This window comes from Ambystoma mexicanum, chromosome 9 (assembly GCF_040938575.1).
Source record: "Ambystoma mexicanum isolate Mex_15411 chromosome 9, UKY_AmexF1_1, whole genome shotgun sequence".
NCBI lineage: Eukaryota > Metazoa > Chordata > Amphibia > Caudata > Ambystomatidae > Ambystoma > Ambystoma mexicanum.
Window position 1 is genome coordinate 675,572,611 of NC_090931.1, and position 25,861 is coordinate 675,598,471.

General features: G+C 50.7%; 1 protein-coding gene across 1 annotated transcript in view; it reads left to right on the forward strand.

Annotated features, from left to right (window-relative positions):
- The window catches only part of LOC138488500 (cyclic nucleotide-binding domain-containing protein 2-like), an 808,593-nt gene that overhangs the window by 437,862 nt on the left and 344,870 nt on the right, over window positions 1-25,861 (forward strand). Inside the window, exon 8 of the mRNA XM_069615519.1 lies at window positions 205-343. Coding sequence (XP_069471620.1) covers window positions 205-343 — 139 coding nt within the window. The remainder of the gene's footprint in view (window positions 1-204; window positions 344-25,861) is intronic.

Here is a 25,861-nt window from a genome sequence, read left to right on the forward strand (position 1 = left end):
TGATACAATAGGTGCACAGGTCTAACAACTGAGAGTCAAGGCAGGGTAAAAGGTGGCCATGATGGGTAAGGAGTGAGTATGGATGTTGCTGGTCTGGGTTAGGATAGTAAATTCTTTAACATGTGCCAGTGAGGAGTGCATTGTACTTTTGAAGGAAGAGTATTTTGTGGATATTCCATATCATATGTTATCATCTCCTCCCAGGTCTTTGGATCTGTTTGCATCCTGGTCAGACCAGCTCATTGAGAACATAGTTGGTAGATGCAAAACCCATAGGTACCACTATGGAGAGGTGATCATCTGGGACAGCAATGCAACAAACAGCCTTATATTTATCAGCAAGGTAATATGTGTGTGTCAAAGATCAGCTGTAATCATGCTATGTATCAGATCTGTTCTAAAGCACTATCCAATCTCACGCAGACTCCCTTGTTCAACCTTACTTTCCATCAACACCTACCTGCTCGCTCTTTCTCACTGTGCCTACTGCTCTATGCCCCAACACCAAATGATTCTACCACCTACCCAACTCTACCTTCTGGCCTTGCAATTTCCTCTCGCTTTGTACTACGACCTCTACTGATGTCTTCCTCAATAACCACACTGTCATCTGGATACAATCTCATACACACATTTTCCCTTCCACTGTCGTCAGACTATATATATATTTGCCCTTATTGTCTCTCCTCTTTATAGGCATAATAAATCACAACACTGTTTTGCACACAGCAGATGCTCAAAACCTTTTGGCACAAGTGATGAGATGCCCTGGTGCATGGGCCTCCAACCATAAGCAAGAGCTACTTGTAGTTAATGGCCAATAGGCAGGAGCTACTGGCGAAAGCTATTGGGTTGGTGATTTCCATGAGTATGAGAATTTGTACCAAGATTGTTTTGGGGCGGTTTATTTGCTCTTTATATAAAAAAGGAATAATATATGCATTTACTATGCTATTAACAACTACAAAACATCTTTATTTCATGATTTTTTATTAGTAGCTGTCTCCTAAAAATTGTAAAGTATATCAGAATGTAGTAAACCAATCGAAACATTAAGTGTGAAGGCTGACACTGCATGCTATCCACCAATGCTCAGTAATCTAGTGTGTAGCTTGAAACAGCAACAGCACTCCTTTACAGCCTTGCTCATGCTCTGGCCAACTTCTGCAACCTCTCCTTCGTCTCTGGAGCCTTCCCCTCCCCTCTGAAGCACACTCTTCTCAAGAAACCTACAGCTGACCCCTCATGCCCGGCTAACTATCGCCTGATCTTCATCAGTTCTTTCCTGAGCAAACTCCTGGAAAAGATGGCCATCTCCCAGCTAAATCTTCATATTGATTCTGTTGGTTGTCTCCATGACCGTCAATCTGGCTTCAAAGCTGCCAGAAGCACGGAAACTGCTCTCCTGAACATCTGTGAAGACCTGCTCGCCAACCTTGACTCTAACATCCCTTCTGTTCTCATCCTACTTCATCTCTCTTCTGCCTGTGACACGGTCAACTATGCCAACCCGCTCAACCGTCTCTGTGACAACCTGTGTATCACTGATCAGGCCCTGACCTGGCAGACCCGTTTCCTCTCTGACCGATTCTCCCAGGTCCAACTTGGGTCCTTCCTTTCCTCTATCTCACTCTCTACCTGTGGTTTTCGCATGGGGTCTAACCTCTCTCCCTGGCTTTTCAACCAATACCTGGCACCCCTTGCCCACCACATTGCCACTCTCTGCTTCCAACTCAGCTCATTTTCAGGCTTCCCTCTGCCACCTCTTCTCCTTCTCTCATCTCTGTCTGTCTGCTATCCAGGAGTGGTGTGCTGCCAATGATCTCTGCCTTAATGCCAGTAAGACGAGATTCTCCTCATCGGCACACCTGCACCCTCCTTTCCTGTCACTCCCTGGCCGGCCTCCGTTGGCCCTCTTCCTGCTCCCACCGGTGAGGCTAAGAACCTTGGGGTCATCTTCGACTCCACACTCTCCTTTTCTCCTCACATCTCTGACATCTCTAAGAAGTCAAACTACCAACTGCACCTCCTCAGAGGTAGTCTTCCTTTCCTCTCCTTCCCCCAGATGCTCACTGTCTCTAGAGATCTGGTTCTCTCTAGGCTGGACTACTGCAACAGCCTCTTTATAAATCTGCCTGCTTCCACTCTCCGCCCTCTGCAACTCATCCAGAACAGGACTGCAAGACTTTTCCTTGGCTTCAAGCCCTGGGATCGTATCTCTCCAACCCTGAAATCTCTTCACTGACTCCCAGTGGCTGCAAGGATAAACCCTTTGCATTGTCCACAAGGCTTTCTGGGGCCTGGGTCCACAATTCCTTCAACTCTCCCTCCGTAAATACCTTCCTACTCGAGCTCTTCACTCCTCCACCTCCAACTCCCTCAGGGTCAGTCGCTTCTCCAAGCAACCAAGCAATGAGTTGGTGGTAGATCTCTTTCCTTGGCTGGGGCCTCCCTCAGGAACAGCCTCACTGCATGTCCAAATCTTGAGGAGAACCATCTTCGGTTCCGGAAGCACCTCAAGACCTTCCTCTTTGCTTCTGCCTTAGCTCTTTCTCTCCCCTGCTGATCTGTCTACCTCGGCACCAGGCACCTGGTTACCCTGTGATTTACAGGCCCAGGTCCCTGCCCACCCAGCCACACACCCGCACTACCTCCTGGCAACCCGTGCACTTGGGTCTGTATCTGTTACCCTACAGTCCCTTTGCATGCACTTACCAGACACCAACCTGCTGGCTGCACTACCAGTTGTTGTTTTATCCCCTGCTCAGCACTTTCCACTCCTCCCCTCTCCTTTGCACTTTCCCCCTTCCCTATCCCCTGCACTTGTGTGTTCTGAATGTCACTGGGCCCAGTAAGATCATTGTTTTGTGCTCCCTTGTTCCCCTCCCTTGCCTCGTCGTGCTCTGAAACACTTATGTATGAGCGGGTTACAAATAAAATATATCATATCATATCAGACGGGATCAAAGTTTTAATTTCAGGAAGTTAATGTCGGATAAAGGCAGATTCGCAGAGATAAGCAATCACATTGGATGAAAGTGCAGATTCCCTCCTTGCCCTAGTGTTGGCACCTAACTGCACACCTGATATGGCAGACATAAATTCAGGACAGTTTTTTAAAAACTCTAACAACAGACTCAGCTACGAGAGGCACTGCACCCTTCACAATTGCACCATCTGTAAAAGTACATTTGTTTTTCATCAAATAATTAGCAACTTTGAAGGATGCCTCTGTAAATTCATTGGCATGGCAGCATTTAGTTTACCTCGTTTTTAGGATCACAGACATCTTTCTTTGGGAAAATTATTTTAATAAATTGTGTTTATTGCAAAATACCTCTTAACGATGCTCTTTTTCACACTATAACTTGGGCAACGTAATTTAAAGATGCTCATTTTCTTTTTACGCTGAAAGAAAAAAACAAATTTGTTTCCCACTATGGGGAGAAATGGTACATCTTTTGCCTTTTGTTGGATGGTGGGAGGAGTATTTCAATCAATGGGCCTCATTACGAGTCACCCGGTACGGAAATAACGGTCAAGGTAAACCCACCGCCACCGTTGTTTCCATACTGGGTGATCTCGAGTCCTGCAGGCGGAGGTGTCATTCCTGCCAGGTCTGACCTGGCGGGTTTAACACCGCCCGCCTGCAGGCGGACGTGGAAACACCGCCACCATCACGAGATGGTGCCGGTCTTTCCATGGTCCCCATTCCCATTGAGTCCTATGGAACTCAATGGGAATGGGGATTTACCGAATTCCGCCTCCGGAATTCCCATGTCACTGGGGTTGTAATGCCCCGGTAATTCCGGGAATCACGGAGGCGGAATGGTAATACGAGTCTGGCGGTAACCAAGCCCGAAAAACCGGCAGGTTACTGCCAGACTCGTAATGAGGCCCAATGTGTTATACAGTGTTAAAAAGATTCAGCATATACCATGTTCTGCTTTGTCAAAAAATACAATTAGCTGCCAATTTAGCATAGCCCCAATTCACGCAAATTGCTCACATGCCAGGTCGCAAAATTCAGCCAAGCCTTCTTTGTTCACTACCCTTAAATTTGTTTATGTCAAAATAATAAAAGATTGAAAAATGTGGAAAGAAAAGTGTAAATCAAAGGATAGCGATGACTTGAAACGTGCATGAATCATATAAGAAATCCAGGGCCTGGGTGGCGCTGTTGAGCAGCCCAAGATGGCTGCCTAGCTTACCAGCTCCGTGCGGCTTCGGCGCTGATCCGTCCACATCTGCAGACTGCCACACCTAATATCCCCATCCCCTCGTCGAACAGCTAACTACACCAATGGGCCTGCATCCAGCAAGTTTGGGCCCGATCCGACAACCAGGGGCCCGGCGGTGGCACCCTTGGTGGCGGCGGGCCATGTGAGCTCCCTGGCCCTGGCGCCTGCCTGATTTACGGCTTCCCCTGCCTCGCTTGCCGGGCTCCTCTCTCCCACTCCCGTGCTGGGGCCGCCGAGAAGACACCCCCGGATTCCCTCCTCCTGAACCATCTGTGGACGAGGGGGGCCTTACCACACTGCAGTGACTCCACTCACCCTGCCGTGGGGGTCCCTCGTGGGGTGTACGGCTGCGCAGGCCAGGCCGCTGCAGGGGCCTGTGCCGGAGCGTGGCTCGCCCCCCGGTGCTGAGAACCCCCTCTCACCTACTGGCAACGACACGCTGCCCGCGGGCTGGGGCCCGGCTGCCTTCCAGGTGGGACATCTTTGCTGCTCGCGCCGTCCCCGCTGCGAGCCAGGTGAGGAGCGGGGGGAGGTGCACGGAGTGTTGCCTCCGGCTGCTACCCGTGACTGCGGGTGTCCAGGGGCACTCCCGGTTTTCGCTGGCCCAGTCCCTACATCATCGCCATTGGCACCCCCTGGGCCAGTACAGATCACCCTCTTGTTTCTCCACATGCAGAACCATAAACTGCAATGTAAACCTAGGTAGGCTTACCCTGCCTTCAAACCACATGCCCACTCGCCCTAAGAGACTTTGGTACAAGCGGCGCCTCGCCGCCCATGCATGACCTCTCACTATCTGGCCTCTACATGTGAGGGGTGAGTAACTCCAGCCCCCCTCCTGAAGTACTTTGTGCTGAAAACTATGGTTTCTACCTGACTCTGCGGTCCCACCTATGTGGCCTGCACACTGAAGGAGACGCTATGCCACGCCCATTGCTGCACCCTCTGCCTGCTGGCAGTACCCATCATTCTACAACTGCCCCTGGCTGCCCTGGGCGACACGTGCCGCACATTTGGCTGCACCTTCATTACCGTTTCCGGCCCTCACCGCGGCCTGTGTACCCTGCCGCCACTGAAACACTGCCTGATAGCCTTCAATCTCTCTGAGGCCTGTACCCCCCACACGACCATCTTCTCCCTCTGCGGGCCCTACTACACCTAGGCTTCCTTTAACATGTCGAGCCGATCCAAGGGAGCTGCCAAGGGGGGTGCTATGGACAAATTCGCTAAGGCTATCCCGAGGGCTGAGGCGGGCCACATGTCATCTCTACAAGAGGAGCCTGAGTCGGATCCGCATCCTGGGATTGTCCCCCCAGACCTTACTACACTGATGGAGTCGATGGCAAAAAACTTTGCCTCTTTTTTTTTTTTAAACTTTGTTTTATTGGCATTTTTAATAATACAACAAACAGGCTCAAAAAATTGAATCAAAAGGAAATACAGATTGCTGGCCCAACGACCCGACCCGCCTCCCGCACCCCCCCCAACCCCCCCCGTAGCTTCGCCCGGATAGATCCCCTTCATTGGGGGGACACTGTCGTCATTTTATTTGTCTATAGCACGCAAGAAAAGTGGTACGTTGGCTGTCTTTGTGGCTGCAACTCATCCGCCTGTTCCCGGGCCGTGGGCTCCCGGTCCCATCCTTTCTCTCCTCTTAGCTCAATGCACATCCCATCCCCAGGACTGCTGTACACCAAACCAGTTTGCCTGGAAAGTACCCAGTTTATTGTTCATCATTGCAGTCAGTTTGTCCATTAGAAACATGTGTTTGACCTTTTTCAACCAGACCTCCTTCGTTGGGGTCTCTGGGCTCTTCCACTTTTGTGCCAGGGCCACCCTCCCCGCCCTCAGCATGGTTTCCCACATCCTTGGGTATCTAAGTATCTCTGTATTCTCCGGGGGGAGGCCCAGCAGCATTGTCAGAGGGTTCTGGGGGAGCATGTCTTCAGTGATTTCAGCGATCCAGCCCCGTACCTCCGCCCAATATGCCTGGACTTTCGGGCAGTGCCACCACATGTGAGCTCTCGTGCCAACCTGATCACACCCTCTCGGGCACGCGGGGGACACTCCCGTGAACATTTTCGCTAGTTTCGCAGGATCTCTATGCCATCCCTGCAGGATCTTAAAGTTATGCTCCATGTCCGCCGTGAACAAATTCCCATGGAAAGCAATCTTAAATATCCTTGCCCAAGCGTCCTCCGAAATCTCCTCCCCCGCCAGATCGTCCCAGAAAATACGAAACCTCCTCCTCTCCCCTTGGTTGACAGTGTTTAGTATTTTGTACATCCCTGATACCGCCCCCTTCCTAGAGGTTGCTGTGTCCACAAATTTTTTGAAGGGAGTCAGCTGCCTATTCAGGTTCTGTCCCCAGGCTTGGTCACACAAGATCCCCTTCAAGCGGAGATAATCAAAGATGGAGAGGGCTCCCCGACCCAGGGCTTCTTTCACTTCCTCGTATGGGCGAATTTCCCCCTCCTTGAACATTTGCCCCGCCCATTCCATCCCCGAGTCCGACCAGGCTTGAGCGTTACGGAACCCCCTGCTTCCCAGTCTGAAGGGGTGTCCCCATAGTGATGATAACGGGGACGGCCAAGTCGTTAGGTGTGCTGTCTGAGGGCCTTCCCGCCAGATCGCCCAGAGGACACCCAGCGTTGGGTGTGATCTTAATCTATTGGGAATGAATTTACTAGGGGCCCACAGGAGGTCCCTAACTTTGAGTGGGTGAGCGTCCATATCCTCCAGGTACGTCCAGTACGTGCCTAGCCCCTCCTTCATGTGTTCAAGAAACACTCGCAGCTGGGCCGCACGAAAATAAAGTCGGAAGTCCGGTAGCCCGAACCCTCCCTCCTCCCTCGGAAGGGTCAGGACCGCTCTCGCTGTCCTCGGGGTCCTACCTTGCCATATGAACTCCCTCACTGCGTTCTGGAGGGCCCTGAAAGTGTGTTCGGGTACGTTAGTTGGGAGGGCGGTGAAGAGGTACAATAAGCGTGGGAGTACGTTCATCTTCACGGCCGTCATTCGGCCGTACCAGGACAGGATCATCGTCCCCCATCTCCTCAAGTCCGCGGTGACCCTTGCCATGACAGGATCGTAGTTCGCTGGGGCGAGGTTGGACAGGTTCCGAGTGATGAGGACGCCCAGGTACCGGATGGAGGATTTGCCCACCCTAATCCCATCCAAGCTGGACATAGGATCCAAGACCGAGTCCACCGTTCTCATGGGGAGCAGGACTGATTTTGAGGCGTTTATCTTAAGCCCCGAGAGGCGCCCATATACCGCCATCAAGGACATAAGGGGGGGAGCGAGGTTCTCGGGTCCACCAGATAGGCCAGAATATCATCGGCGAACAGGGAGAGTTTAAATTCTACCTCCCCTCTCTGGATCCCCCTGATATCTGGGTGTGTTCTGACCGCTATGGCCAGGGGTTCCATTGCAAGGACATAGATGAGGGGGGAGAGCGGGCAACCCTGCCGTGTTCCCCGCGTAAGGGGGAAGGACTCCGTCAGCCTGCCGTTCACCTGGACCCTAGCCCTCGGGGCCCTATACAGGGCCGATATCCAGCTCATTATGTGTGCCCCAAAGCCCATTTTCCTGAGGGTGAGGTCCATAAACCTCCACTCCACTCTGTCAAACGCCTTTTCCGAGTCAAGCGATAAGACGCACGCGTCGAGATCTGACTCCTGGGCGTAATGGAGCAGGTCTATAGTTTTTCGGATGTTATCCGAGCCCTGTCTCCCCCTGATGAACCCCACCTGATCTCCGTGAACCAGCTTCGGGAGGACCCCTTCCACTCGTCCCCCGATCACCTTCGCTAAGATCTTTACATCAGTGTTCAATAAGGAAATTGGGCGGTAGGAGGAGCACTCCAAGGGGTCTCTACCGTCCTTGGGAAGCACCACTATTATCGCCTCCATCATGGAGTCCGGGAGGGTACCTCCTTCCAGCACTGCGTTGAATACCCTGGCCAAATAAGGGGACAGAGCGGAGCAGAACCTCTTATAGAAATAGGTTGTGTAACCATCCTCCCCGGGTGATGTGCCCCCTTTCATACCCCTAATCGCCCGCTCCACCTCCTCCTCCGTGACTGGGCCCTCCAACCCTTCCGCCATTTCTCCTGACAAGCCCGGAACCCGCATTGAGTCCAAGAACCCCTCTATCTCCGCCTCCCTCCCGTTAAATTCGGACGAATATAGTTTCTCGTAGTATTGGCGGAAGGCCTCTCCAATGTGGGTTGAGTCATACCCTATCACCCCCTCTTCACTCCTAACCGCTTTCACCAATCTGCTCCTCTGTTCCTCCCTCAGCTTCCAGGCTAAAATCCTGTCTGCCTTATCCCCTTTTTCATAATACTTTTGCTTTACTAATTGGAGGTTCCTCTCTGTCTGGTGGAGGAGGAGGTCCCTCAGCTGGAGCCTACAGTCCTCCAAGGCGGTTATCTGGCCACGCTCCAAGGGGGCTGAGGGGAGCGCCCCCGGTTGAAGCCGGGCTATTTTGGCCCTCAGTCGTCTCTCTTGAACCTGCCTTTCCCTCTTTTTCTGGGCACCCATTTTAATCAGGACTCCTCGTAAGGTGGCTTTAAAGGCATCCCACAGGGTGTGCACCCCCACCTCCCCATTGTCGTTCATGTCAAAGAAATCTTTAATGGCCTCGAGTATTTCCTGGGCTCGTACCTCGTCTTTCAGCAAAGAGTCATTACATTTCCACCTCCCCCTTCGTTCGTTTAGACCTCCCCTCGCTATCGTAATACGGACCAGGTCATGGTCGGACCAGGGAACAGGGTCAACCCTATGGCCCGAGGTGAAAGGGTGCAGGATCTCGTCCACCAAAATGTAATCGATCCTAGAGAACGATGCATGAGTGGCCGAATAGAAGGTGAAGTGGGGGGTGTCCGTTCTGGGGGTCGGGATCGTGTCCAACAGTCCCAGGTCGTGATTGACCCCCTGGAAGTTGCGTGCCATGATCTCGTCCGCCGCCCTAGCGCGCTGCGGGCCTATTCGTTTTCTGTCCCGGTTAGGGTCTAAGACCATATTAAAGTCCCCGCCCACTACCACAGAGCCATGGGAGAATTGTCTGAGTTTGTCCCCTACCTTTGCCCAGAATAGGGACTGGCCTTCATTTGGAGCATAAATCACCACTAGGGTAATTGGGGCCCCCTGGAGGGACCCCCGTAACATCAAGTAGCGACCCTCCGGGTCCTTCAACATGGCCTCGTTCTCAAATCCTATATTCCTCGATACCAGGATGGCAACTCCCCTCTTTTTGCCTCTGTGAGAGGCACTGAAGACCTCCCCTATTCCCCCCCCCGCATTTTGGGCTCCTTACCCCGCGGCCAGTGCGTCTCCTGCACAAGAAGGAAGTCAAGTTTGGACCTCCTGAACTCCCTGCAGACCAGGGACCTCTTCGTGGGGGTATTTAAGCCCCGTACATTTAGGGAACCCACGCCCAGAGAGGGCAGACTGTCAGCCATGATCTAGAACCTCCTCGCTCTCGGCCAACGCACATATCTCGTTCTTCCTGGCGTGCTCTCTTAAATCAGTATTTTGTCCCCCGTCTCCCCCCTCCCCTTCCCCCCGGGCGGGCCAAAAACAAAACCCTAACTGCCCCCCTTCCCCAAACTGAACAACCCCAACTACGTGACCCCCCTCCCCCTTCCCTGGCGTCCGGCCAAGTAGATCCGCCATCCCTGGCTACTGGCCGAACCACCAGCTTACCCGCCGCAGCCGGGCATTCATTCTGATGCTTGTCCCTATGAGCCCCCCCTCCCCCCCCGCTTTGCTGTCCCCCTCCCTGGTTCCATCATACTTGCTGTTCGTATGGGGGCTGGTAGCGGTGAATCCGCTGGTTATTCCCAACGTCCCCCGTGACTCTGCAGGTCTCAGCCTTCAGGATCGTTCCGCTCTCCCTCCTTGGACGGCGAGGGGGTATTCATTTTTCTGAATTTTCTCGCTCCGGTTTTGCGTCTCCTGTCCCTGGATGGGCCCGGGCTCCCCGAGGCTTCTCTCCCGGGCCCCGACGGGGCCCTCCTGGGGTCCGGGTCCCCCACATAGTCCTGGATGGCCATCCGTATGTCGTCCTCCGTGGTCAGGGTCGACCGCTGGCCCATGTATTCAAAGGACAATGAGAAGGGGTATCCCCAGCGGTAGCGGACCCCCTTATCTTTCAACAGGATCGTTAGTGGACGACACATCCTGCGTTTGGCCAGGGTATAGGCCGAGAGATCCTGGTAAATCGTGATCTGGGCATTGTTATAAGTGATCTCCCGGGCCTTCCTGGCTTCTTCCAGTACCTTGGTTTTTTCAGTGTAGTAGTGGAACCGGACCAATACAGAGCGGGGGCCCCCCGCCCTGCCCCCCGCTCTGTGCACTCTATCGAACGTGGGTTCCGTGGTCATCTCACCGGCGAAGAGGAGGGTGATGATGTCCCTCACCGTGTGCGTGATGTCTCTCTCCGTTTCCCCTTCCTGTTCTGGAATCCCGAAGAATCTAAGATTGTTCCTCCTCTCCCTATTTTCAAAGTCATCCATTTGCTGGACCTTTCCTCTTCTCTCTTTTCCAGGGCCGTTATTCTCATTCCCAGGTCCATCTCCAGGGTCGTCGCTGATGTTTGGTTGGCCTCCACTTGCAATAATCTGTCCTCGACCTTGCCCACCCTCTGGTCTATTTTTTCAAATTTTTGGGCGATGTCCGAGCGCATATCCCTGATCTCCTGTAATACAGAGGCGAAGCCTCTCTCCATGGCAGATACGGGGGGATCTGAGGCTTGTTCTATCTGTTCAGGTCTCTGGAGGGGACTCTGGCTTCTACTGCTGGACGCCATTTCCTTAAAGCGAAATCCCTGTTCTGGTCAGCCGCCAGTCCGTTGGGCCTTCCCCCCCGTCCGTCCGTCGATCTTTGTGGGCCAGAATGCCTGGGCCGCCCCCCTCGGGCCTCCGCGGCCCCCAACGAGGGGGGATGACTCTGTCTTCCCGGGCGGGCACTCGCCCTACCAAGGTCCAGCGGGGGCCTCGCACCCGGGGACTGCCCGTCGTCGCCGAAGTAACTCTCGGGAGGGGGGCGTAGTTCCGAGTTCCGCACGTGTGGAGCGCCGCGCTTGTCCGCTTGTCCTCCTGCTCCGGGCCAAGCCTTGTCCGAGCTCCGCCCGTCTTGGTGCGGGGCAGGCTATCCCGCTGGTTCCCGGACCTCGGGGGCGCGGAAGCCGAGGGGGGGAGGGACGCGGCTCCGCCCTGGAGGTTCCTCCGGTCCCCGCGCTTATCCGGCGTGCGGCCGCCGAGGCCTAGCTCAGCCCCGTATCTGCCCGAAACCACGGGTCTCGTTCTCCTCGATCCCGGGGGCTCCGAGCGTCGCTCTTTCGCTCACTAGACGCCCGGGGGGTTCACCACACCTTTCCGTCCTGTCTCATCCGCCTGGGGGCACCGGGGGGGCTCAATTCCCTGATACGGCCCAGCTACGGCGGGAGCGACACACTCAGGCAGCCATTGCCTGCGCGCCCCCTGGTGGCCTTCCAACTTTGCCTCTTTTAATGAAAAGTTGGACGAAATCAACGCAAATGTTGCCTCAGTAAAAACCTGCGTTGACCAGGCGGGATCCAGGATTACTGAAGCTGAAAACAGAATCTCTACCAATGAGGATGAAATTCACACGCTTCAAGACGCGGTGGCCTCCCTGTCCCGAGATATGAAAAGTGTAAAGGCAAAATGTGATGATTTGGAATCTCGCTCCCGCAGAAACAACCTACGCATTATTGGGGTTCCCGAGAATGCCATCAAAGGGCGGATGGAGGATGCGGTAGAAAAACTACTCAAAGATTTGCTAGATAACCCGGCCCTCTAACCATATTTCACCGTAGAGCGGGCTCACCGGGCCCTATCACCACAACCTAAGCCGGGCGATATCTCCAGGCCCATCATCGCCAAAATTCTTAATTACCGGGACAGGGACCTCATCCTCCGCCTGTCACGGGAGAAGGGAGACCTACACCTTGAAGCCCACACCATTTGAATTTTCCCGGACTTCTCAATAGCGGTACAGCAGGAGAGGCGTAAATTCCTCAGCGTTAAGAAACTGCTTAGGGAGCGCAACGTCCCATATGCCATATTGTTCCCAGCGCGACTCAAACGTACCCACAATGGCAAATTATATTTCTTCACTGTCCCAGGCGAAGCAGTGAAATTCATCGAGTCGCAAATACCACTTCATAACCCAGGAGGCGATCGCGCCAATGACAATTGACTATGAGCTGCCTGGCTCGAGGAGCCTCATCCTACCCGCTGACCCTTGAGGTGTAATGTGTCGATGGCAAAGTAGTATTGCTCACTCAGCAAACATGGCTCCCGACCTAGCCCTACGTGGCCATACCCATCTAGTACTCCTTGATTCTGAATGTGACGATGGCAATGTTGTACTGCAAACTCAGCTAACTCGGCCCCTATCACAGGCATCCGGGCTATGGCCTCGCCCTTGCACTATGGACACTGATCCCCTTTCTCCTTCTTGGGCATAGAGCTGGCCATGTGCCCTAAATATTTCTTCAGCAACATCTTGCCTTTAACAACCTACTGGCTTTAGGGGCCTGACATAGGGTCCGTTTACCGCAGAAACCTCTCTCTGACAGCTCACACTGTCCTACACGATGCTCATATCGCCTACTGCACGGCAACAGCACACCTCACTACAAATGCAATGCTTATGTTTTGTTGGATGTTATTGCTTGTTGACCCCTGTTGGGCCCTGAATGAGGCATATCCCAGTTGGATTTTGCCCTCCGACCTCTATTTCCCAGTAAGAGTCGGTTTAATTGGTGTCACCAACATCTGGGGTGGGGGGATCTACACTGCAAGTTGAGGGTGGGCAGTGAGGGAGGGGGGGGTAATGTTGGGGACCGGGGAAATGTTATTGCAAAAGGCAGAGGCAGAATGCAGACCACACGACATCGGAGCGCCAACATAGGGGCGTATGCTGCCCTACATGTAAGTTACAGCGACTGTGTTGGGATGTCCCTTAATCTTTTAAAATGCCTACAACAGTGATGTCCTGGAACATCCGGGGCTTAAGTAACTACACCAAGGCTCGTAAGATCATGCCCTACGCTAACAGGCATGGCTGCAAAATATTACTATTACGAGAAACGCATTCCACTGGCCCTTTGACTAAATGTATGGCACCATCATGGGGATCCCACAGAGACTCCACCTCATACTCAACTCGGGCCAGGGGGGTGGTGACAATGATTCACAAGTCACTTAAGTTTCTACTCCACAAGAGCTATATTGACCTGGAGGGAAGATACATCATATTGCACTGTGCAATAGCCAACAGAGAATACTTATTGGTGAATACCTATGGCCCCAAAGTGGACTCCCCCGACTTTGTTGACCAGGTGGTATCTATATTGCTTAGCTATGTCGGGGTGCAGATAATCTGGGGGGGGGGCATGAACTTCATATTAGACATCACACTGGACAGATCAGGCACAGCTCCCAGACCATTGTCCGGTGCAGCACGGAGACTTCTAGCGCACAGCTCAACACTTGATATTCAAGACACATGGCGAGCATTGCATCCTCAAACACTTGAGTGCACTCACTATTCCTCAGTACATGACAGCTCGTCCAGAATTGACATATTCCTTCTGTCAAGCACGATAATGTGGCGAGTGGGGGAAATGCAAATACTGGCTCGCACCCTATCGGATCATTCACCGATCTTACTGTCCCTAGAACTGGGATCATCTCCTCCTACCATTAACACATGGCGATTCAAGTCTTCCGCCCTGCAGGATATCGTCTTCAAGGCAGACATTCTGGCCGACATCCAGTCCTATTTTGAGCTCAATACACCCCAGTCCACCTCCTTGGGAATCCGATGGGATGCTTTCAAAGCCTTTATCAGGGGAATGTCCATATCTAGGAAGGCGGGAGTCCTTAAAACTATAAGAGCAGCCCTTGGCTGCTCTGAAGCCAAACTACGTGAATTAGAGAGGGCGCACCCAACGTCGGTTGACCCTGCTACTCTTTCCCAAATTAGTAAAGAACTCCAATTCTTTAATGAACAGGCCATTAGGGAAGTCCAATACTTCAGTCGTCCACAAGCTGCATGGAAATATGGAGAAGGGGATAGACCTGGCAAAACACTGGCCGCATTGGCTAGGGAAGAGTGGCGCCAGGCTCAGATCACTTGTGTTAAGGATAGACTGGGGACAGTACGGTGGTCTGACCAGCAGATGCTGGAAGTCTTCACGGACTTCTACTCGGAACTATATTCCCAACCCCCCGAGCACAGTGATTCTCATATGCGAGCCCTCCTCGAGCAGATACCCACGACCTATATCTCCACCGCAACCAGAGACCAGCTAGACTCCCCCATTCTACTGGATGAAATAGTCGAGGCCATATCCAAGCTCCCTAAGGGAAAGGCACCAGGCCCTGACGGGCTGACGGCAGAATTCTACCAGGAGCACGTGGCTATATTAGCCCCCAAATTACTTGAAGTATGGAACAAGTCACTCCGACTAGGGTCCCTTCCCCCAACATTACGCGAGGCCGTTATAACGGTCCTACTCAAACCCGGCAAGCCCAACGATGAGTGCGGATCATATAGGCCCCTCTCCCTTATGAATTTGGACACTAAAATCTTTGCCAAGGTAATTGGCAATTGCTTCCTCCCGGTCATGTCATATATGGTCCATGATGACCAGTCAGGCTTTGTGCCTGAGAGATCCACATCCCATAACATTAGAAGGTTGCTCAATGTCATGTCGCAAATTGACCAGGGTGCAAGTGCAGTCGCGGTCACACTAGTTGCCCAGAAGACATTCGATATGGTGTCCTGGAAGTATATGTGGCTGGTATTGGAAACAATGGGCATAGGGCCTAACATGATTGCATATATTAAGCTATTGTACACCTCCCCGGTGGCCAGGGTTCGAGTTAACTCCCAGACGTCGGGCCTAATCCCTCTCTTCAGAGGCACCCGACAAGGCTGCCCGTTCTCCCCGATCCTATTCGCCCTTGCAATAGAGCCAATGGCGGACTATGTCAGGGAGCGACACTCACATAAAGGGATACGGCTGATAGACACCCCTGAAATCATTTCGCTTTATGCAGATGACATGCTATTGTTCATAAGAGACCCTGCTGGCCATCTTGACCCAATCTTACCTGATATCACCCGTATAGGCACACATTCTGGGTTCACTATAAATTATACCAAATCCAAGATCTTTCCCCTCACCAGCTCCACATCGCAGCCCGCCACCGAATACCCACTCCGCTGGTCCCCTGACGGGATCAAGTATCTTGAAGTCCAGGTGTCCCTGTCCAAAGATACATTGCTAGCAGACAACTACCTGGCCGCAGCAGAGCAAGCCGAAGCCAAAATGGTGCGCTGGCGCACCCTTCCACTATCACTAGTCGGGAGACTCTCACTGGTGAAGATGATAGTACTCCCCAAGTTGATGTACGTATTCAGTAATGTACCCATCTGGCCCGGTAAGAGATACTTCACAAACTTACACAAACTGTGCGCTCAGTTCTTGTGCCACTCTGGGGCTGTGCGTAAAAAGTGGTCTGACATGACACTCCCCTACGATAGAGGGGGTTTCACTGCCCCTAATATGCTGCAGTACTGGATCGCAGCACAGGCACAATTTGCTTCCTACTGGTATGCTGGGCCCCTACCCCGTCCCCACGTCAAGCTGGAAACTCTGGCGGCAGCAGGCACCAACATAATGTCTTTAATCCTACATCAGCGGTACGAACCGGACTCGCCTATTGACCCAGTCCGAACCACTGTACGAGCCTGGGGGCAGATACTTGAGACTTGTGCCGAACAACACCCATACTACAAGTGGCTCCCCGCCTGGCGCTGTCCCGGGCTGGAACCCACATACGACACCGCCCTGGTGCGACATTGGGAGGCCCTGGGGTACCTCGCTCTGACTGATTTTTACCCAGATGGGCAGTTCATAACGCCACAAACGTGGAAGCCGGGTCACTCGGGTTCCACCCAGGAAATTCTGCAGTTTTACAGACTCTGCGCCGCCTTCCGCAGTGCATGGCCTGACTTCCCCAATGAGCCCCCGGACTTCCCTGTGATTACCTACATCGCCAATTTGGGAAGCGCCCGTGGGGTAATTTCCTCACTATGCAAGCTTTTACTGACCACTACCCCCCCGGCCCTCCAGGGCCTGGGATGACTGGGCATCCGAGCTCGAGTCAGAACTCGCTGACCAGCTGTGGGAGAAGATGTGCTCACATACCTACAGGGTTTCCCTAAACTTTCGTTATAGAACCATACAGTATATGTTACTGAACAGGCTGTATTACACCCCGCGCAGGATCTCTGGGTTTGCTCGTTCTGACCCGCAGCTTTGTCCTCGCTGCGGCGCGAAGGGTGCTGACCATCTACACATGTTCTGGGACTGCCGGGGGCTGGCTGCATTCTGGGGCAAGATCGTGGAAACACTATCTGAAATTACTGATTCTGTGGTTGACCCCAACCCGTTGGGAGTTCTGTTTGGGGTGTGGCAGACAGATGGGGCTAAAAATATGGCTAAGTTCCTTAATGTGAGCTGTGTGATAGCTAAGAAATGTATTTTACAGAACTGGAAGAGCTCCACCCCGCCTCTTATTTCAGAAATTGTTAAATCTACTTACATGGTCCCGAACTTGTGAAGAAGAGTTCCTTGGTATGCTCCCAGCTCCCTCCTGCCCCAAAAATATATGGTGTGCTTTTAACAGCTACCTAAACAGTTTGGACGATACCTCCACTGTGAACGAATCCTCCCAACCTTCTCCGCCAAATGCTGTAGAACTTGATGCTCCATGATGTCTCATTACCCAACTGCGATTGTGTCAATAGTTTTTATATGCTTCTGTAACCACTTATACTTGTACCAAATTGTTTGACTGCTCTGATGTATGTGTATGCTATATGCCTTTGCCAACAAAAATAAAGGTTTATAAGAAATCCAGGGCCTCATCAGGAATCTGGTGGTAAATATAGCGTTACCGCATGCAAATAGCGTTACCGCTACTCGGTCCAGCACTATTTATTTTCAAATTTCTTTATTGGCATTTCAGAAGGTAACAACAGTAGCATGCTATGGTTGACATGCTACGACACAAGCTTGCAGGTAATGAAAAACTAAACAATAACATAAAGAAAAAGAACAACATCACTGTCTCCATGTGCATGACGAAGTGGTATGGTATGAACAGTACAAATATGGGGGAAGGCCAGAGGGATAAGGGCAAGGGGGGAGCGGAGAGGGAGGGGCAGCCAGGACACAGGGAGCCCCCCACCACAGGTGCCTCTGTAGGTGGTGAGTTCCAGTAACAGTGGAACGGTTATGTTCAAGGGTGTTTATCATCGGAGGGATGAAACATACTCCACGTTGGCGCTTTCCAGGCGTCTAGCGACACGCTTGAATCATCAGGAGATCTGGCAACACTGCCCTCCCAAGCTTTAGTTTCGGCACCCACCCAGTGCTCCATCTCGCTGTACCGTGGGCCTCATTACGACCCAGGCGGTAAGGAGTTAACGGCAGCGTTAACAGCGCCGACCCTTACCGCCTGAGTACGAGGTCCCTTAGCGCCATGGCGCTTTTAACACCTGCTTTTAGCAGGTGTTAAAATCCATGGCGCTAAGGGACCATGGAGTTAATTACGCCACCGTAATTTACGGTGGCGTAATTAACACCTTCCCCACTCCCATTATGCCCTATGGGGCAAAAATGGGAATGGGGAAGGGTAAATGGGGATTGGGGACTTACCGCCCCGCCAAGGTCGGAATGGGGCGGTAAGTCCGCCAACCACCATGGCGTAAACGTAGTTTACGCCATGGTGGTAAAGTCACGGCCCAGGCGGTAACTTACCGCCTGGGTCGTAATGAGGCCCCATGTGTTGTATTGTGGGCCATTAGGCCGTTTCCAAGCCATTGCTATAGTGCTTTTGGTTAGCAAACACACAATGTCCATGAGTTTCACTGTGTGCTTAATTTTAGCTAGTCTACTGTAGGTTCCTAGGAGGCATTTACTGGGGGACCATTCGTATCGGGACATGCCTGCCTTCTTGCAGGTCTGTTCTACCTCAGCCCAAAGATGCTGCACCTTGGTGCATTCCCAAAACATATGTAGCATATCTGCCTTGTCGGCATTACACCAGGTGCAATTAGGAGTAATTTGTTTGTTGAACTTCGCCATTCTGTATGGAGTAAGGTATGAGCGGTACAGGACATTCAGCTGAATTAGTCAAAACATGGAGTTCCTGGACACTTCTTTAGGGACCGCGAGAGCCCTATTCCACTCTTTTTCAGTCAATTCTTGCCTGAGATCTTCCTCCCACCTGGATTTTGATTCGGTGCTGCAAGGGTTGGGATTGTCAATTAGGTGGCTGTATATTTGGGACACTGGTTTCGCGCCCTCCCCAAGGTTATATAGTAGTGTTACAAAGGGGTCTTCTTCAGGCTCTTCAGGCCAGACTTCCAATTTAGCCCGTGCCACCCTACGGATCTTTTGGTACCATATAAATTGGCTGCTGGGTATGTCATCTTCGGATTGCAGCGAGTCAAAATCACGAAAAGTGCCATCTGTGTATAAATCTCCACATGTGTAGACTCCCTTTCTTTCCCATAGTCTAATGGTCACCAGGTCGGCGCTGGTTTTGCACAGGTCTAATACCGTTGGGATTTCGGGTGAGTATGAGTGTTCTAGCTGCAAAAGTGTCTTGAACCTGTGCCATACTCTTCTCCCCAGGTTAGCTAATAGAGGTGCTCCGCTCAGGAGGTGTTGTTTCATGGTTTTGACTCGCTGCAATCCGAAGATGACATACCCAGCATACCCAGATGAGTTCCTTTAGTCTTATCGGGGTAATCAGATGTTGAAGTAAAGCAGTTTCAGACGTGACTTTGTCCGCCAACCACTTAGCCACGAAGCCAAGTTGGACTGCCAAGTAATATTTCTCTAGGTCTGGAAGTTGAATCCCACCTTGTGTATATGGGAGGGTTAGCGTGGATAGCGCCATCTTATGTCTGCCCTTCCCCCATAAGAACTCCCGTAACAATGTCTTGAGCAAGTGAAAAAAAGGGGGTTTTGATGTAATAGTGTATGTTCTGAAACCCATATAGAAACATCGGTCCAGCACTATTAGTGCCGGATCACAAGTAGCAGTACATCAGTAAGTTCCCATTCCCCATTGGGTCTTTTGGACCCAATGGGATTGGGGAGGGCTTTTACCACCAGCGGTAATTGTGTAAAACGGCCAAAAACAGGCGCTAAGGAGACATTTTTACCTCTGGCAAAAAGCTGGAGTTAAAACTCCCACTTACCGCACTGACTCATGATTGGGCCAACCCTTGAATGCAGCAAGGTAGTAGCGCTACCGCCACATTTAAGGGCTAAGGCCCAACTCATGATGAGGGTGCATATATTTATTTATTTATATAATGTGTTAAGCATGCACAACCCCTCAGGCATCTGGGCGCTATGAAACCAGTTACATGGGGCCTCAAGGCAGTGAGGCTTAAAGTTACAAAGGGCCCGAAGGCAAGGCAGACAACATTTGTGCAATAACTAACGGATTACAGTGTGGTTGGCATAGGCAGCTTATTTGCACAGCAAAGTTTTAAGGTCTTTGCAGAAGGCCGAGAAGGAACCTTCAGCTCTAATAGCAGGCGGAAGGGAATTCCACTGCTTAGCTGCTATAACTGGAAAGCTTGAGCCTTCTGCTTTCGCATGTCATGTTTGAATTAAGATTCCACAAGCCCCTGAGAGTACAGGGTTCTAGTGGGCCTGGTTGGCTGGGACTTAGTAACTTTTTGTGATAAGTATGGTGGGGCTGACTTGGAGATGCACTTGTGGGTGATTGAGAGTATCTTGAAGGAGATTCTTTCTCTGATTGGGAGCCAATGGACCGCTCTACGGCCAGTTCAGATGTGCTCTGAGCATGGAACATTGAGTGCAGCGCGAAGGGTATTATTTTTGATAGTCTGGAGTTTCTGTAGATTACAGGATGAGGTGCCGGCAAATAGGGCGTTACAGTGGTCTAGCCTAGCTCCCACCACTGAGCGGGCGTTAGTTAGACAGTTGTCACTAGTGAGGAAGGGCCTGACCGTACTAATGAGTTTAGTGGAGTAGGCTGTCACTGAGGAGATGGTGTTGACTTGGCGGGTGAGGGTAGAATCGAGGTAAACTCCTAGTGTTTTCACAGATGAGGAAAGTGCGATCATTGAGCCCTCAATATTGAAGGCTGAGTACATGGGGCCCAATTCCTTTTGAGCTGAGGTAGAGCCAATGATGAGAAGTGCTGCTTTCTCATCATTGAGGCAGAGTCCATGGGTGGCCATTCAGGCTTGGAAGGTGGCATAGGTGGAGCTTAAGGTGGCAGCACCAGTGTGGTAAGAACCTGAGAGGGGAAGGAGGGTTTGCGCTTTTTCGGCATAATTGGTGTAAGCGATGCTGAGGGCGTCTAGGTGGTCGAAGAGGGGCTTTGTGAAAATATGTTATAGCGTGGTGGACGCGCAAGTCCCTTGTTGCACCACACAGTTGTTCGGAGAAGGTGATGCACAGGCATTCTCCGCAAAGACTTTCATATGAATCGATTATATGAATCGTTATATCAACATTTTGAGCAAAGAGGGTATGGTTGTAGGAGAGGCATCTTATTCATAATGGGTGATGACCTTCCACCCCTCTGCCCCTTATGAAGGAGACATTATCACAGAGAAGAGCTCACAGGATCACAGGATTGCTGCCTCTCCCTGCAGGAATCATGCAGGTAATATAGTGCATGAGCAATTGGCCATAACTGGCTTACACGTATAGCTCCCTCAGATATATTGGGTGCTCCAGCATCACAAAATGGTTTAAAATGACAATTATGACATATTGTTTGCAATGGCATCAATATGTGTTTACAGTGGTAGTGCTGGCACATCCCGTATACTGTTAATGACAAGGCATCTATTAGGATTTTCCATTTGTTAGAGAATTACCTGTAAATTGTATGGTGTTTTGTCATTTTTTTTGCAAAATCAGTGCTCATAAATTGCACCATTTCAATTTAGTATTGAAAGGCTGAAAATGTCCTGCCACACTTTGAACATATGCATACAGGTTACACATGGGATCCTCAGGATCTCTGTAGATCTCCCGGTTTGTGTACATCACCGCCCTGTCTGTACAGTGCTCGGTTACTTAGTAACTAGGTTCAAGCTATATAAATCCTAGACATATCAAAATATATGCATACCACTGCTCACTTTTCTCACCTAATTACTTCATTCGTACTATTGTTTCGTAAAACATAGGCTGAAACAAAATTCTCAAATCATGTTTTTTAAGTCCTGGCATCGATTGCATGTTTAGTTATATAAATATAAGTGGACAAGCACCAGAATCCAGTGCAGCTAGTAGTTTTCCACATTTACTTGGGGTACTACTGCCTTAAAACATAGAGTCAGTGGACCTCATTACGAGAGTGCCGGTCCGGTAACATCAGTGCCAGTAAGCCTACTGGCACCGTTGTTGCCGGACTTGCAAACTCCGAGTCTGCAAGCGGCTGCCGTCCTGGCTGCCAGGTCTCACCTGGCAGACGGGACGGCACCCGCTCGCAGACTTAAATGGAAGCACCAGCACTGTTGCACACGGCGCTGGTGCTTCCATGCTCCCCATTCTGATTAGTCCTATGGAACTCAAATGGGAATGGGGATTTACCTTTTCTGGCACCTGACTTCCCGGACCGCCGGGGCTGTAATGCCCCGGTAAATACGGTAAACCAGGTGCCGGAAAATCTTGCAAGTCTGGCAGCAGCCTGCCGGTTTTTCACCGACACAGCTACCGCCGGCCTTGTAATGAGGCCCAGTATCTTCAAATCATTTTTTTTAAATCACAGCTTTAGCATAAACCTCAAAACGTATGGTTCGATGTACCTGTTTTCTTGCAAGCTGGGACTCAAACGGATTGTCTTTTTTCTACACACAGACACACGCACACGCGTAAACAGACACAGGCACACACTGACCAAAAACCGATTACAGTTGTAGCTTTATTTCCCCCCATTCTGGTTTAAATCATACAATTACCAGCATGCAAAATAATGCCAAGCAAAATAAATCAAAAGGAACACAGTGAGACTGAAACTATCACTTTCAAATGGTGTGCTGATACATGAACCTCTTTCATTTATAATAAGCCATCATTTGCACCTCTTGGTGACAATGGCCACAACACAAATTTCCCGTACACTTTTTTTATTGATAGTTAACCCCTTATTGGGACGCTGCCCAGAGACCTTCAAGCCCAGATGCAGCCCCTCCTCTGACCGTGCACACAGCTTTTTACTGTTTGCTTTGCTTTGCTGTAAGAGGAGAGGGAGGGGGGAGGGGAAGAGTTCAAGGGAGTTCAGACACCAAAATAAACACACAGTGCCCATTTTGGTGTCTGATGCAAGTAGCTATGGGAAGCCTCAGGAGGGCTACGAGTGGCTCACGATCTACTGGTTGAAGACCCTGGCCGTAGTGCATGTCATCACTTGCACCAAAAAAAGGTGCATTCACATCCACAAAGAGCATCAGATTGTGAGCATCTTAGATGCACACAATCTGATGCCCTTTTTCACCCCTTTGAACTTTTGCGCAAATCAGGGGGCATTTTTGCACATTTGAAAATGCATTTCAAAGCAAATCCCACATTTTCAAATGAAATGAACTTTAAAATGCGTAGAAAAGCAAGACCGGTCTTTCCTAACCCTGTAATGCATTGCTTTTTAAGTGTGCCAGTAGCGGAATGAACCACGATATGAAATGCAATTGGGACAACAGCAGTTTATACCAGTCTCACTTGCATTTATGTCCCTCAAGCAGGGATACAAATGCTTTTTGTTGACACATCACAGTGACAGGCTCTGTAAGGGTGCTGGGACCCAATAATATATAAGTGTCGGGGGCATTCAAGGGGACTGGTGATCACATCATTTGAGCTACAGCACAGCCCCCTGGAAATGTGCATGTCCCCTTTAAGAATAATGTGACCTGCTCATTTCCAAAAATTTAGCATCTAAAGACAGTGCATTCTCTGTGCTATTCATAGATACCCCATTGTTTTCCCATGCATCTTGTTGAACCTGCACATGAACACATTAGCATAGCACTTGATGTGAATGATAGGTGTGACAGGTCGCCATGCTCCAGAAGCAAAGCCTTCCAATTGGAATGGAATATCCGGGGGACACCCCTGACACCTCTCCCATGCCTCGGCTTCTGACCACCCCACCCTGTGTCACCAAGTGCTGTTTGCCTTCCTCCGCCCACTGCTCCAAACTCCCTCTAACTGTACATCATCAGCCACCTTTCACTTCCTTGACTGCGAAACATTGGGCCTCATTACGACCCAGGTGGAATGGGTTTAACGGCGCCGGTAAATGTGCCGGTATCGTTAAACCCAATCTGCCCTATAACGAGGTTCCCTCGCGGGATCCGCTCTGGACGTCTGGTCAGACCAGATGTCCTTTGCGGGTCCCGCGAGGGGACCAGGGAGCTAACAACGGGCCCGTTATTAATGGGCCAATTGTTAGCGCCCTCCCCATTCCCATTGAGCCCTATGGTGGCTAAAATGGGAATGGGGATAGTCCGAGTCCGGGTTCCATGAATAAGGAAATACCGGGCCCTCCAAAGTCGGAATGGCCCGGTATTTCCCCATTCAGGGACCACAGACCCGGACCCGAGTTTGGAGGCAACTATGCCCTTATTAAGGGAATGGCTGCCTCCAAACTTGTAATGTGGCCCATTTATAGCACAATCAAGAAAGCATACCGAATTGGGGTATCACCTTGATATGGCCTCAGCTTCAGATTGCTAAACCCAGGCAAGTTAATGACGGTTAAAGTCATACTGAGCAAGACAATATGTCAATGTGCCTTAACAACTCTTTCAACATCAAACCTGTAGTAGAACCTGAAGTACTCAACCGGCAAGCATGGTCCCAACCCAACATGTCGCTACTCAAGCTTCTCTCATTGCTAACAACAAACCAATGCTCCCAGTGGAATTAGATGTGCAAGATAGCTCAAATAAACCTCCTCCTGAACATGCAACAAAATTACTGCAATAGGTCCATCCAATGAATCCATTTCAACACCAAAGGTCCTGGACATTGTTCCTAAACTGGCCCACAACAACTGATCTTTCTATAAGGCCACAAAAACTCATTCAGTTCCGTCATGCCACCAAAAACTCTGTCCCATGTTTCCTCCTTAAGCAAACAAGAAATGTCAGAGGAAAGATGGCAAAAAAGACACATTGGGCCTCATTATAAGGCTGGTGCTCCTGTAATGAAGGGGGCCGGTACAGGACCGGCCCCCTTCATTCCAGGAGCGCTGATTACGAGCTTCCCATCGCGGGACCCAGATCGCACGCCTGGTAAAACCAGGCGTGCTTTCTGGGTCCCGCGAGGGGAAGAGGGAGGCACTAACGGGCCAGATGTAATCTGCCCGTTATTACCTCCCTCCCCATTCCCATTGAGCCCTATGGGGAATTCAACCTCTGTCGCTACCTTGTTGTGGTCTGTTGATAGTCTATAGATTGGCAAAATAAACCCCAGATATTTCTCCAAATGTTTGTCAAAGTTACACTTTTCTGATTTAGCACAGAGTTGATTGCACTGTAGTCCCCCTAATACCTGCCCCACATACAAAGAAAATCCAACTAAATTATAACATAATAATGTGGCAAGACAAAAAAATTAAGAGCATAACACGTTAAAAAATGAGACGAGACTTAAAGAACACAGAAGGCATCACAAAATACTCATAATGGCCAAATGGCTGTCCCAAATGTAGTTTTCCACCCATATCATGTACTTTACACAGAGCAGGTAATTTATACTTCCAATCTAGCTTCATAAAGATGACGGCGAGCTGCATGAGTCCAAAATATGACAAATTAATTGCAAAGGATAACAATATTTCACTGTAAAGTCGGTTACCAATAGTAGTTCATACAGGGATGCAGAAAAAAAACAACAATGCTTCAGCGGGAGACTAAGGAAACTATTGTTCCCTTCTGAAGATTGTGCCTTCGGTAATCCTTCGTGTCTGCCTCTCTTTCACCAAAGAGAACAAAGGAGCTAGTCTTCAGTTGACTAGCACAGTCATAGCCTCTGTGCAGGGGCAAAAGCGTATCCATTCGTTTTTCAAAAACATCCGCAAATTCCTGCTAGGGAAGTGAGTATTAGATGAAACATTTGCTACCAGGTTCACTTCAAGACTCTTCTGCTACAATGAAACAGTAATTTGGCCTTGTCAAGAGGGGATGGTAACTTCTCTCAGCTGGTGGCAGGAGGCCTACCAAGGAGAAATCCAGAGCCAGTCCTATTCCTGAGGCGGACATGTCAGCAGATAAGTCCCTAATTCATGTCTCCCTGTACCAAAATGTTTCTGTGCAGACTACTCTATACTAATACCATGCCGCCACAAATTGCTCACCAGTCTTCTCTTGTCTTTTGCAGACACATCATGCCTGAACAAGAAAACTGGAGAGGCGACGAACAATGAGAGAGCGAGAGAGATGCGTCCTGGAGTGACAGACTGGCTACACATCAGATATGCTGCAGCTAACTTCAGCCGGGAG